We start from the raw sequence: 14469 nt of genomic DNA, 5'->3' as shown, positions 1-14469 counted from the left end.
GCTCACTTTTGCCAATATACTCACAATGGGAGCATACACTGTCCCTGGTAGACCATCTGACTACTTGAAATCTCATTAGATTGGTGGGCTATGTACCTAAATACACTTCATTTGAACTACATCTCATGGTAAGTACATGCACTTTTATCAGGTTTCGACATGGTTGCTGGCTTTTTGGAAGAGCAGCTATATAGATGGCTACGAGCTGCAGAGCTGACTTGTGACAGGGCAGCTCTTGTGGTGCAAGACCCGAAGGTACCTTTACTGCCTTAACTCTGAAACTACCTCAATTTTTAAAATATAAGACCATGAGCAATCTGCATGTTCTTATTCCTGTCTAATACCTCGCCACGTCTGGACATTTGTAACTACTGAGTTCTCTTTATAACTGATTAGTGTCCAAAATGGTTTAATGTCAGTATGTTTTGTTTTGTGCTTGGTGCAGAGATGGAGAACCAGAGAGCGCTCAAGGGCATCATCCCCGCCAAGAGGATGTTGTTCCGTGCCATGGCCGCCACATCGGTGGCAACTGACGAGATCGCGACAGCAGGAAAGGGTCGATCCAATCAGGCTAATAGATGACGACACGTCAGGGGAAGTCCAATTCACCATAAGACTTTTTTTTCTTAAAACCTCTATGTGGTGCTCATATTTTTTCAATCTACAGGTTGTCGAATACTTTTGTTGCAGATGATCCAAATGTTGTTGCTATCCACATGAGGAAAGGCGTGAGGCGATAGCTGTAGAGACATGACATTGCCACAACAGCGGTAGTGCCATATCGGTGGGCTTGTAGATGCACCCTGCTATCACAACAATCGTTCTTACATGCGGTCTGCAGGTTAGTCCTCTTCTACATCCTCTGATGGTTTGATCACAAACATGTGCACAGACTGATATGGATAAACTCATGGTCTTCTTTAGCTTTAGAGGCGAGTGACTTATTAAGTTGTTTCCATGTCAAATCAGATGACAGTGACCTCCTAGTGGCGGTGGTGCTAGATCGCTGGGGCTGAAGAGGCGCCCTGTTGTCACAACAAGTCTTAGACGTGGTCTGCAGGTTAGTTCTCCTACATCCTCCGATAGTCTGATTGCAAACATGTGACTTAATGATTTGTTATCATGGGCATGGTAGATTAGATGATAGTGACCTCCCTTCCTTGCGACTCATGGTTTGCTGGAGCTGTAGGATTCTCCCGGCACAATGGAGGTGCTATCGTCTGATTTGGAGCAACAAGGAAATATAAAGTAGTAAAACAATTTCTTTACAAAAGATAAACTTTTCAGGGTCATTGAAAATTATGAGTCAAAACCTAGAGCATAATCTTCAGAATGCCTTGCTTTTAATAAGTGATTACCTATTTTGTTACAGAGCCGAAATCTAATTCTAGATGACCCTCAGATTTGACTGTGCAATATAAGTTTGATCGTGCAATATAAGTTTGTAACCCTCAGATGAAGTAACCGTAGTGACTGCTGGTAGTGTTGAGTAATGACCAATTAGTGCCTAAACAATTTTTACCATGCTGCATATGTAACCCAACTCGTCCAAATACGAATGTTTCTCTCTTAATGTGGGATGCACATAAAACTTGTTTTCATATTTATGAGCTCAGTAAGCAAGTTCAGTTTTTTTTACTGAGATACACTATTGTTCCACTGCAGGATGCAAGTTACCCTTCAGAACAACTCTTAATTTCTGGAGAAAAGGTGAACAATTACGTTCCTTGTAGATGCCTCCCCCCCTCCTCATGTATGATTTGCAGTTGATTTCTCCATCATCCAAAGCTCTGATGGTTTTATATCAAGTTGCCCATATCCCTTTACTGTGCATGGTGTTTCATGCTGCCTTGTGTAACATAGGAAACACAGGACCAGATTTACTTTATAAAACAGATCGAATCATTGGGAAATGCTTGTGGAACTATTGCTCTACTCCATGCTGTTGGAAATGCATCTTCCAAAGTCAATTTAGGTGACCTGAAACGATTATATGCAGCACACAGAATTCTATAAGATGGTTGCAATCTTTCTTGTTCTCTCCTTGTTTCTGAATTGAATTAACCTATCTGGTCTTTTGTAGTGGAGAATTCATGCTTGGACTTGTTCTTCAAATCAACTGCTACCATGGATGACCCTCATGAGGTTCTTGTTTGTTTTCTCAAAATGCATTCTCATCACCAGGATAGCTTGACCAGTCTTGCAGTTTTTTCCCATACGCGGTTATGCCTCATGCTATGTTTTACAGCGTGCTGTGTGTCTGGAGAAGGATGATACAATGGCAAGGGCTCATTTACTTGCTGCCAATGATGGTGCCACTGAGGTACTGGTTTATTTGCATATGTGAACTGGAAATCAATCTGGAAAACATCAAAGAATAATAACTGTCGAACGTAAGGCTATGCACTAAATACAGTTCATGATGTTCCACTATATTTTTCTTTAGTTAGCATAGTTTCAAGGTCTGAGCTGAACTGTGCTGTGCTGTGTGCATTGACAACAAAGTAAAATCGTGAAGCTTAAATTTGCGATTCTATTTTATATAGATAGATGAAGCATTGTTATGGTTATTGTTTTCTTCAGCTGAAAATAGATAAATAATTTTGTTACAGGTCATACACATGAAATTCATTAGTGGGTTTCAATTTCAACTCGAGTTGTCCCAAACAAGGGAAAAATAATAGCCAATTTTTTCTCATCATTTTTTTGCACATTAAAAATCTTGTTTTGAAGTTTTGCTTTCTTTGCACTCCTATGATTACCTGTTCTTTTTTCTTATAGGGTATGAGCCCAGATGTTGCGACAGCCCCAAAGAGCAAAGGATGCCTGATGATTGGAGAATATAACAAGGTCGCCAAAAAGTGACCGTGGCGTTACCTAGGACGACGCTCGCCGTGGACCTGCAAAGTGGCATCGACGACCACCGACACCGGGGACGGGACCACGGGCACACCGGCGACATGAGGTACTTCATGAGCCCCTTCCAAAATCCCGATTTTTTCCTTTGATTTTTTCCTTTATAACTGATTAGTGTCCAAAATGGTTTAATGTCAGTATGTTTTGTTTTGTGCTTGGTGCAGAGATGGAGAACCAGAGAGCGCTCAAGGGCATCATCCCCGCCAAGAGGATGTTGTTCCGTGCCATGGCCGCCACATCGGTGGCAACTGACGAGATCGCGACAGCAGGAAAGGGTCGATCCAATCAGGCTAATAGATGACGACACGTCAGGGGAAGTCCAATTCACCATAAGACTTTTTTTTCTTAAAACCTCTATGTGGTGCTCATATTTTTTCAATCTACAGGTTGTCGAATACTTTTGTTGCAGATGATCCAAATGTTGTTGCTATCCACATGAGGAAAGGCGTGAGGCGATAGCTGTAGAGACATGACATTGCCACAACAGCGGTAGTGCCATATCGGTGGGCTTGTAGATGCACCCTGCTATCACAACAATCGTTCTTACATGCGGTCTGCAGGTTAGTCCTCTTCTACATCCTCTGATGGTTTGATCACAAACATGTGCACAGACTGATATGGATAAACTCATGGTCTTCTTTAGCTTTAGAGGCGAGTGACTTATTAAGTTGTTTCCATGTCAAATCAGATGACAGTGACCTCCTAGTGGCGGTGGTGCTAGATCGCTGGGGCTGAAGAGGCGCCCTGTTGTCACAACAAGTCTTAGACGTGGTCTGCAGGTTAGTTCTCCTACATCCTCCGATAGTCTGATTGCAAACATGTGACTTAATGATTTGTTATCATGGGCATGGTAGATTAGATGATAGTGACCTCCCTTCCTTGCGACTCATGGTTTGCTGGAGCTGTAGGATTCTCCCGGCACAATGGAGGTGCTATCGTCTGATTTGGAGCAACAAGGAAATATAAAGTAGTAAAACAATTTCTTTACAAAAGATAAACTTTTCAGGGTCATTGAAAATTATGAGTCAAAACCTAGAGCATAATCTTCAGAATGCCTTGCTTTTAATAAGTGATTACCTATTTTGTTACAGAGCCGAAATCTAATTCTAGATGACCCTCAGATTTGACTGTGCAATATAAGTTTGATCGTGCAATATAAGTTTGTAACCCTCAGATGAAGTAATCGTAGTGACTGCTGGTAGTGTTGAGTAATGACCAATTAGTGCCTAAACAATTTTTACCATGCTGCATATGTAACCCAACTCGTCCAAATACGAATGTTTCTCTCTTAATGTGGGATGCACATAAAACTTGTTTTCATATTTATGAGCTCAGTAAGCAAGTTCAGTTTTTTTTACTGAGATACACTATTGTTCCACTGCAGGATGCAAGTTACCCTTCAGAACAACTCTTAATTTCTGGAGAAAAGGTGAACAATTACGTTCCTTGTAGATGCCTCCCCCCCTCCTCATGTATGATTTGCAGTTGATTTCTCCATCATCCAAAGCTCTGATGGTTTTATATCAAGTTGCCCATATCCCTTTACTGTGCATGGTGTTTCATGCTGCCTTGTGTAACATAGGAAACACAGGACCAGATTTACTTTATAAAACAGATCGAATCATTGGGAAATGCTTGTGGAACTATTGCTCTACTCCATGCTGTTGGAAATGCATCTTCCAAAGTCAATTTAGGTGACCTGAAACGATTATATGCAGCACACAGAATTCTATAAGATGGTTGCAATCTTTCTTGTTCTCTCCTTGTTTCTGAATTGAATTAACCTATCTGGTCTTTTGTAGTGGAGAATTCATGCTTGGACTTGTTCTTCAAATCAACTGCTACCATGGATGACCCTCATGAGGTTCTTGTTTGTTTTCTCAAAATGCATTCTCATCACCAGGATAGCTTGACCAGTCTTGCAGTTTTTTCCCATACGCGGTTATGCCTCATGCTATGTTTTACAGCGTGCTGTGTGTCTGGAGAAGGATGATACAATGGCAAGGGCTCATTTACTTGCTGCCAATGATGGTGCCACTGAGGTACTGGTTTATTTGCATATGTGAACTGGAAATCAATCTGGAAAACATCAAAGAATAATAACTGTCGAACGTAAGGCTATGCACTAAATACAGTTCATGATGTTCCACTATATTTTTCTTTAGTTAGCATAGTTTCAAGGTCTGAGCTGAACTGTGCTGTGCTGTGTGCATTGACAACAAAGTAAAATCGTGAAGCTTAAATTTGCGATTCTATTTTATATAGATAGATGAAGCATTGTTATGGTTATTGTTTTCTTCAGCTGAAAATAGATAAATAATTTTGTTACAGGTCATACACATGAAATTCATTAGTGGGTTTCAATTTCAACTCGAGTTGTCCCAAACAAGGGAAAAATAATAGCCAATTTTTTCTCATCATTTTTTTGCACATTAAAAATCTTGTTTTGAAGTTTTGCTTTCTTTGCACTCCTATGATTACCTGTTCTTTTTTCTTATAGGGTATGAGCCCAGATGTTGCGACAGCCCCAAAGAGCAAAGGATGCCTGATGATTGGAGAATATAACAAGGTCGCCAAAAAGTGACCGTGGCGTTACCTAGGACGACGCTCGCCGTGGACCTGCAAAGTGGCATCGACGACCACCGACACCGGGGACGGGACCACGGGCACACCGGCGACATGAGGTACTTCATGAGCCCCTTCCAAAATCCCGATTTTTTCCTTTGATTTCAACCCTTCATTTTCCTCTGCTTCGTCCTCTGCTCCAATGCTTCAGGAATATAGATAGTCAGAAAAAACAGAAAATGAGCGGAGGGGAGGCATCAAAATTGCAAATCCCTAGTTCCCCACCTCGCCGCTCCCAGCATCGCGAATTTTGAATGGCAGGAGTTTTTGTTCCAGGATGAGCACCGAGCCAGTGGAGCTGCTCGAGTTCGACCCCATCGAGCTCCTATTCCCATGTATGTGTTTTTATTTTTGTTATATTTCCTTCCTCAATGATTCTATTGATTTCCTTGAATTTTTTAGCACCCACCATAGCTTCACAGGTATTCATGGAAAATTTAATGCACTGTGTCGAGCGCTCATTCGATAATTCTCTATTGGTTGTTTCTTGGGTTCATCGTTTTTTATCCTTTTTGGAGTTCAATTCAATATTTGTTATGTGTTTTCTAATCATTTTGAGGTAATTCGTGGTCATCCTATATTGTTCTTTAGTTTCCTGATTTCTTCTCTAAATCATGTAGTCGAATTAAATAAGCAGATCTCTTGCACGCTACCGCTGACGAACAACACAAACAAGCAGGTCGTGTTTGATAGTCGCCTAGAGGGGGGGGTGAATAGGGCGAAACTGAAATTTACAAATATAAACACAACTACAAGCCGGGGTTAGCGTTAGTAATAATAAACGAGTCCGCAAGAGAGGCCGCAAAACAAATCCCAAACGAATAAGCAAATGAGACACGGAGATTTGTTTTACCGAGGTTCGGTTCTTGCAAACCTACTCCCCGTTGAGGAGGCCACAAAGGCCGGGTCTCTTTCAACCCTTCCCTCTCTCAAACGGTCCCACGGACCGAGTGAGCTTCTCTTCTCTAATCAAAGCCGGGAACAAAACTTCCCCGCAAGGGCCACCACACAATTGGTGCCTCTTGCCTTGATTACAATGGAGTTGTGATCTCAAGAACAAGTGAGAAAGAAAAGAAGCAATCCAAGCGCAAGAGCTCAAATGAACACGGCAAATCACTCTCTCTAGTCACTAGGGTTTTGTGTGGAATTGGAGAGGATTTGATCTCTTTGAATGTGTCTAGAATTGAATGCCTAGAGCTCTTGTAGTAGTTGAGAAGTGGAAGACTTGGATGGCAATGAATGTGGGGTGGTTGGGGTATTTATAGCCCCAACCATCAAAAGTGACCGTTGGCTGGAGGCGTCTGCTCGATGGCGCACCGGACAGTCCGGTGCACACCGGACAGTCCGGTGCCCCTGCCACGTCATCACTGCCGTTGGATTCTAGCCGTTGGAGCTTCTGACTTGTGGGCCCGCCTGGGTGTCCGGTGCACACCGGACATGTACTGTTTGATGTCCGGTGCACCGGCATGGGCGATTCTGACTTCTGCGCGCGCTGCGCGCGCATTTAATGCACCGCAGGGAGCCGTTGGCGCCGCAGGGAGCCGTTGCTCCGCTGGCACACCGGACAGTCCGGTGTACACCGGACAGTCCGGTGAATTATAGCGGAGCGGCTGCCGCGCGAACCCGAGGCTGGCGAGTTCAGGAGGCCGAGCTTCCTTGGAGCACCGGACATGTCCGGTGCACACCGGACAGTCCGGTGAATTATAGCGCGCCGTCTTCCGAGAAATCCCGAGGGTGAAGAGTTTGAGTCTGAGTTCCCTGGTGCACCGGACAGGTACTGTTCACTGTCCGGTGGCACACCGGACAGTCCGGTGCGCCAGACCAGGGGTGCCCTCGGTTGCCCCTTTGCTCCTTTATTGAATCCAACACTTGATCTTTTTATTTGCTAGATGTGAACCTTTTGCACCTGTATAACTTATACACTAGAGCAAACTAGTCAGTCCAATATTTGTGTTGGGCAATTCAACCACCAAAATTATTTAGGAACTAGGTGTAAGCCTAATTCCCTTTCAATCTCCCCCTTTTTGGTGATTGATGCCAACAAAAACCAAAGCAAATATAGAAGTGCATAATTGAACTAGTTTGCATAATGTAAGTGAAAAGGTTACTTGGAATTGAGCCAATATAACTACTTACAAGGTATGCAAGGAATGTTTCTTTCTTATATAACATTTTGGACCACGTTTGCACCACATGTTTTGTTTTTGCAAATTCTTTTTGTAAATCCATTTCAAAGATCTTTTGCAAATAGTCAAAGGTACATGAATAAGAGTTTGCAAAGCATTTTCAAGATTTGAAATTGTCTCCCCCTATTTCAAATGCTTTTCCTTTGACTAAACAAAACTCCCCCTAAAAGAGATCCACCTCTTAGTGTTCAAGAGGGTTTTGATATACCATTTTTGAAATACTACTTTCTCCCCCTTTTGAACACAATAGGATACCAAATGATAAATACTTTTGAAAAGCACTAAGTTTTTGAAATTGGTGGTGGTGGTGCGGTCCTTTTGCTTTGGGCTCATTTCTCCCCCTTTTTGGCATGAATCGCCAAAAACGGAATCATTAGAGCCCTAGAAGTAATTTCTTCCCCTTTGGTCATAAGAAAATGAGTTAAGATTATACCAAAGACGAAATCCGGTCCTTTTGCTTTTTGAGCTTTTACTCTCTCCCCCAAGGATGAAGTCCTTTTCTTTGATGCTCATTTCTCCCCAAGGAATAGAGAGTTGCTCGGAGTGATGGCGAAGCATGAGTTACGGAGTGGAGGCCTTTGTCTTCGCCGAAGACTCCAATTCCCTTTCAATATACCTATGACTTGGTTTGAAATAGACTTGAAAACACATTAGTCATAGCATATAAAAGAGATATGATCAAAGGTATTCTAATGAGCTATGTGTGCAAGCTAACAAAAGAAATTTCTAGAATCAAGAATATTGAGCTCATGCCTAAGTCTGGTAAAAGATTGTTCATCAAGAGGCTTGGTAAAGATATCGGCTAATTGATCTTTAGTGTTAATGTAAGAAATCTCAATATCTCCCTTTTGTTGGTGATCCCTAAGAAAATGATACCGAATGGCTATGTGCTTAGTGCGGCTGTGCTCGACGGGATTGTCGGCCATTTTGATTGCACTCTCATTATCACATAGCAAAGGGACTTTGGTTAATTTGTAACCGTAGTCCCGCAGGGTTTGCCTCATCCAAAGCAATTGCGCGCAACAATGTCCTGCGGCAATGTACTCGGCTTCGGCGGTGGAAAGAGCGACCGAATTTTGCTTCTTTGAAGCCCAAGACACCAAGGATCTTCCCAAGAACTGGCAAGTCCCCGATGTGCTCTTCCTATTGATTTTGCACCCCGCCCAATCGGCATCCGAATAACCAAGTAAATTAAATGTGGATCCCCGAGGGTACCAAAGTCCAAACTTAGGTGTATAAGCCAAATATCTCAAGATTCGTTTTACGGCCGTAAGGTGGGATTCCTTAGGGTCGGATTGGAATCTTGCACACATGCAAACGGAAAGCATAATGTCCGGTCGAGATGCACATAAATAAAGCAATGAACCAATCATCGACCGGTATACCTTTTGATCCACGGACTTACCTCCCGTGTCGAGGTCGAGATGCCCATTAGTTCCCATGGGTGTCTTGATGGGTTTGGCATCCTTCATCCCAAACTTGGTTAGAATGTCTTGAGTGTACTTCGTTTGGCTAATGAAGGTGCCCTCTTGGAGTTGCTTGACTTGGAATCCCAGAAAATACTTCAACTCCCCCATCATTGACATCTCGAATTTCTGTGTCATGATCCTACTAAACTCTTCACATGTAGACTCGTTAGTAGACCCAAATATAATATCATCAACATAAATTTGGCATACAAACAAGTCATTTTCAAGAGTTTTAGTAAAGAGTGTAGGATCGGCCTTGCCGACTTTGAAGCCATTAGCAATAAGGAAATCTCTAAGGCATTCATACCATGCTCTTGGGGCTTGCTTGAGCCCATAAAGCGCCTTAGAGAGCCTATAGACATGATTAGGATACTCACTGTCTTCAAAGCCGGGAGGTTGCTCAACATAGACCTCTTCCTTGATTGGTCCGTTGAGGAAGGCACTTTTCACGTCCATTTGATAGAGCTTAAAGCCATGGTAAGTAGCATAGGCCAATAATATGCGAATTGACTCAAGCCTAGCTACGGGTGCATAGGTTTCACCGAAATCCAAACCTTCGACTTGTGAATACCCTTTGGCTACGAGTCGAGCTTTGTTCCTTGTCACCACACCATGCTCATCTTGCTTGTTGCGGAAGACCCATTTGGTTCCTACAACATTTTGGTTAGGACGTGGAACTAAATGCCAGACCTCATTCCTCGTGAAATTGTTGAGCTCCTCTTGCATCGCCACCACCCAATCCGAATCTTGGAGAGCTTCCTCTACCCTGTGTGGCTCAATAGAGGAAACAAACGAGTAATGTTCACAAAAATGTGCAACCCGAGATCGAGTAGTTACCCCCTTATGAATGTTGCCGAGGATGGTGTCGACGGGGTGATCTCGTTGGATTGCTTGGTGGACTCTTGGGTGTGGCGGTTTTGGTTCTTCCTCATCCTCCTTTTCTTGATCATTTGCATCTCCCCCTTGATCATTGCCGTCATCTTGAGGTGGCTCATCTTCTTGATTTTGCCCTTCATCAACTTGAGCCTCATCCTCATTTTGAGTTGGTGGAGATGCTTGCGTGGAGGAGGATGGTTGATCTTGTGTACTTGGAGGCTCTTCGGATTCCTTAGGACACACATCCCCGATGGACATGTTCCTTAGCGCGATGCATGGAGCCTGTTCTTCACCTATCTCATCAAGATCAACTTGCTCTACTTGAGAGCCGTTAGTTTCATCAAACACAACGTCACAAGAGACTTCAACTAGTCCAGTGGACTTGTTAAAGACCCTATATGCCCTTGTGTTTGAGTCATAACCAAGTAAAAAGCCTTCTACAGTTTTAGGAGCAAATTTAGATTTTCTACCTCTTTTAATAAGAATGAAGCATTTGCTACCAAAAACTCTAAAATATGAAATGTTGGGCTTTTTACCGGTTAGGAGTTCATATGATGTCTTCTTGAGGATTCGGTGAAGATATAACCGGTTGATGGCGTAGCAGGCGGTGTTGACCGCTTCGGCCCAAAACCGGTCCGGTGTCTTGTACTCATCAAGCATGGTTCTTGCCATGTCCAATAGAGTTCGATTCTTCCTCTCCACTACACCATTTTGTTGTGGCGTGTAGGGAGAGGAGAACTCATGCTTGATGCCCTCCTCCTCAAGGAAGCCTTCAATTTGAGAGTTCTTGAACTCCGTCCCGTTGTCGCTTCTTATTTTCTTGATCCTTAAGCCGAACTCATTTTGAGCTCGTCTCAAGAATCCCTTTAAGGTCTCTTGGGTTTGAGATTTTTCCTGTAAAAAGAATACCCAAGTGAAGCGAGAATAATCATCCACTATTACAAGACAATACTTACTCCCGCCGATGCTTATGTAAGCAATCGGGCCGAATAGATCCATGTGGAGTAGCTCAAGCGGCCTGTCGGTCGTCATGATGTTCTTGTGTGGATGATGGACTCCAACTTGCTTCCCTGCCTGGCATGCGCTACAAATCCTGTCTTTCTCAAAATGAACATTTGTTAATCCTAAAATGTGCTCTCCCTTTAGAAGCTTATGAAGATTCTTCATCCCAACATGGGCTAGTCGACGATGCCAGAGCCAACCCATGTTAGTCTTAGCAATTAAGCAAGTGTCGAGTTCAGCTCTATCAAAATCTACCAAGTATAGCTGACCCTCTAACACTCCCTTAAATGCTATTGAATCATCACTTCTTCTAAAGACAGTGACACCTACATCAGTGAATAGACAGTTGTAGCCCATTTGACATAATTGGGATACGGAAAGCAAATTGTAATCTAAGGAATCTACAAGAAAAACATTGGAAATGGAATGGTCAGGAGATATAGCAATTTTACCAAGACCTTTGACCAAACCTTGATTTCCATCCCCGAATGTGATAGCTCGTTGGGGATCTTGGTTTTTCTCATATGAGGAGAACATCCTTTTCTCCCCGGTCATGTGGTTTGTGCACCCGCTGTCGAGTATCCAACTTGAGCCCCCGGATGCATAAACCTACAAAACAAATTTAGTTCTTGACTTTAGGTACCCAAACTGTTTTGGGTCCTTTGGCATTAGATACAAGAACTTTGGGTACCCAAACACAAGTCTTTGATCCCTTGTGCTTGCCCCCAACAAACTTGGCAACTACCTTGCCGGATTTGCTAGTAAGCACATAAGATGCATCAAAAGTTTTAAATGAAATGGCATGATCATTTGATGCATTAGGAATTTTCTTCTTAGGCAACTTAGCATGGGTTGGTTGCCTAGAACTAGATGTCTCACCCTTATACATAAAAGCATGATTAGGGCCAGAGTGAGACTTCCTAGAATGAATCTTCCTAATTTTGCTCTCAGGATAGCCGGCAGGGTATAAAATGTAACCCTCGTTATCCTGAGGCATGGGAGCTTTGCCCTTAACAAAGTTAGACAAGTTCTTAGGAGGGGCATTAAGTTTGACATTGTCTCCCCTTTGGAAGCCAATGCCATCCTTGATGCCAGGGCGTCTCCCATTATAAAGCATGCTACGAGCAAATTTAAATTTCTCATTTTCTAAGTTGTGCTCGGCAATTTTAGCATCTAGTTTAGCTATATGATCATTTTGTTGCTTAATTAAAATCATGTGATCATGAATAGCATCAATATCAACATTTCTACATCTAGTACAAATAGATACATGCTCAACGATAGATGTAGAGGGTTTGCAAGATTTTAATTCTACAACCTTAGCATGCAGCATATCATTTTTAGTTCTAAGGTCAGAAATTGTAACATTGCAAGCATCTAGTTCTTTAGCCTTAGTAATCAACTTTTCATTTTCTACTCTAATGCTAGCAAGAGAAATGTTCAATTCTTCAATCCTAGCAAGCAAATCATCATTATTATCTCTAGGAGTGGAAAATGAAACATCACAAACATGAGAATCAACCTTAGCATTTAAAATAGCATTTTCATTCCTAAGGTTGTCAATTATTTCACGGCAAGTGCTTAGCTCACTAGATAATTTTTCACATTTTTCTACTTCTAGAGCATAAGCCTTTTTAACCTTGACATGTTTTTTGTTTTCTTTAATTAGACAATCCTCTTGGGAATCCAAAAGGTCGTCCTTTTCATGAATAGCACTAACTAATTCATTTAACTTTTCTTTTTGAGCTATGTTAAGGTTGGCAAAAAGGGAACGCAAATTATCCTCCTCATCACTAGCATTATCATCACTAGAAGATTCATATTTAGTGGAGGAGTTGGATTTAACCTTCTTCTTTTTGCCGTCCTTTGCCATGAGGCACTTGTGGCCGACGTTGGGGAAGAGGAGTCCCTTGGTGACGGCGATGTTGGCGGCGTCCTCGTCGTCGGAGGAGTCGCTTGAGCTTTCGTCGGAATCCCATTCCCGACAAACATGGGCATCGCCGCCCTTCTTCTTGTAGTACCTTTTCTTCTCCTTTCTTCTCCCCTTCTTGTCGTCGCCTCGGTCACTGTCACTAGATATAGGACATTTAGCAATAAAATGACCGGGCTTACCACACTTGTAGCAAACCTTCTTGGAGCGGGACTTGTAGTCTTTCCCCCTCCTTTGTTTGAGGATTTGGCGGAAGCTCTTGATGACGAGCGCCATTTCCTCATTGTCGAGCTTGGAGGCGTCGATTGGTTGTCGACTTGGTGTAGCCTCCTCCTTCTTCTCCTCTGTTGCCTTGAATGCAACGGGTTGGGCTTCGGATGAGTCGCCAAGCTCGTTGATTTTCCTCGAGCCTTCTATCATGCACTCAAAACTTACAAAATGCCCGATAACTTCCTCGGGGGTCATTTTAGTATATCTAGGATTGCCACGAATCAATTGAACTTGAGTGGGATTAAGAAAAATAAGAGATCTTAAAATAACATTTACCACTTCGTGGTCATCCCACTTCTTGCTCCCGAGGTTGCGCACTTGGTTCACCAAAGTCTTGAGCCGGTTGTACATGTGTTGTGGCTCCTCCCCTTTGTGAAGCCGGAACCGACCGAGCTCCCCCTCGATTGTCTCCCGCTTGGTGATCTTGGTGAGCTCATCTCCCTCGTGCGCAGTTTTGAGCACATCCCAAATCTCCTTTGCATTTTTCAACCCTTGCACTTTGTTGTATTCTTCCTTGCTTAGAGAGGCAAGGAGTATGGTTGCGGCTTGAGAGTTGAAGTGCTCGATTTGGGCTACCTCATCCTCATCATAATTCTCATCCCCTATTGATGGTACCTGTACACCAAACTCAACAACATCCCATATACCTTTGTGGAGCGAGATTAGATGAAATTGCATTAAATCGCTCCACCTAGCGTAATCTTCACCATCAAAAGTTGGTGGTTTGCCTAATGGGACGGAAAGTAAAGGTGTATGTTTGGAAATGCGAGGGTAGCGTAGGGGGATCTTACTATACTTCTTGCGCTCTTGGCGCTTAGAAGTGACGGAGGGCGCATCGGAGTCGGAGGTTGATGTTGATGAAGTGTCGGTCTCGTAGTAGACCACCTTCCTCATCCTCTTGTGCTTGTCGCCTTTCCGATGCGGCTTGTGGGAAGAAGATTTTTCTTTCTTCTCTTTGTGGTGAGAAGAAGATTTCTTCTCCTTCCCTTTGTTGGAGGAGCTCTTCTTCTTCTCCCTCCTTTTGGTGCGGGACTCTTCCGATGAAGTGCTCCCGTAGCTTGTAGTGGGCTTTTCGCCGGTCTCCATCTCCTTCTTGGCGTGATCTCCCGACATCACTTCGAGCGGTTAGGCTCTAATGAAGCACCGCCTTTGATACCAATTGATAGTCGCCTAGAGGGGGGGGTGAATAGGGCGA

General features: G+C 43.2%; 2 protein-coding genes across 6 annotated transcripts; both read left to right on the top strand.

Moving 5' to 3' along the window:
* Positions 1 to 968: 968 nt before the first annotated feature.
* Positions 969 to 2621, top strand: LOC103640171 (ubiquitin carboxyl-terminal hydrolase 3). Of its 3 annotated transcripts, none has more exons than XR_002265079.2 (6): positions 969 to 1060; positions 1136 to 1248; positions 1666 to 1710; positions 1864 to 1975; positions 2084 to 2145; positions 2249 to 2621. XR_002265079.2 is itself a non-coding variant. In XM_020544256.1 (6 exons), exons 2-6 carry the CDS (start codon positions 1205 to 1207, stop codon positions 2345 to 2347), a joined length of 324 nt encoding a protein of 107 aa, XP_020399845.1. In that variant the 5' UTR covers positions 969 to 1060; positions 1136 to 1204; the 3' UTR covers positions 2348 to 2617. The 3 variants fall into 3 exon arrangements, 1 of the variants encoding a protein (XP_020399845.1); XM_020544256.1 differs by having other exon boundaries at positions 1136 to 1210; positions 2249 to 2617; XR_002265080.2 differs by lacking the exon at positions 1136 to 1248 and having other exon boundaries at positions 1006 to 1060; positions 2249 to 2360.
* A 982-nt stretch (positions 2622 to 3603) lies between these two features.
* On the top strand, positions 3604 to 5256 carry LOC103640170 (ubiquitin carboxyl-terminal hydrolase 3-like). Of its 3 annotated transcripts, none has more exons than XR_002265105.2 (6): positions 3604 to 3695; positions 3771 to 3883; positions 4301 to 4345; positions 4499 to 4610; positions 4719 to 4780; positions 4884 to 5256. XR_002265105.2 is itself a non-coding variant. In XM_020544264.1 (6 exons), the coding sequence occupies exons 2-6, from the start codon at positions 3840 to 3842 to the stop codon at positions 4980 to 4982; spliced, it is 324 nt and encodes a 107-aa protein (XP_020399853.1). In that variant the 5' UTR covers positions 3604 to 3695; positions 3771 to 3839; the 3' UTR covers positions 4983 to 5252. The 3 variants fall into 3 exon arrangements, 1 of the variants encoding a protein (XP_020399853.1); XM_020544264.1 differs by having other exon boundaries at positions 3771 to 3845; positions 4884 to 5252; XR_002265106.2 differs by lacking the exon at positions 3771 to 3883 and having other exon boundaries at positions 3641 to 3695; positions 4884 to 4995.
* The last annotated feature ends 9213 nt before the right edge of the window (positions 5257 to 14469 follow it).

Source organism: Zea mays, chromosome 9 (genome assembly GCF_902167145.1).
Source record: "Zea mays cultivar B73 chromosome 9, Zm-B73-REFERENCE-NAM-5.0, whole genome shotgun sequence".
Lineage (NCBI taxonomy): Eukaryota > Viridiplantae > Streptophyta > Magnoliopsida > Poales > Poaceae > Zea > Zea mays.
This window is presented reverse-complemented; position numbering and strand designations above follow the sequence as displayed.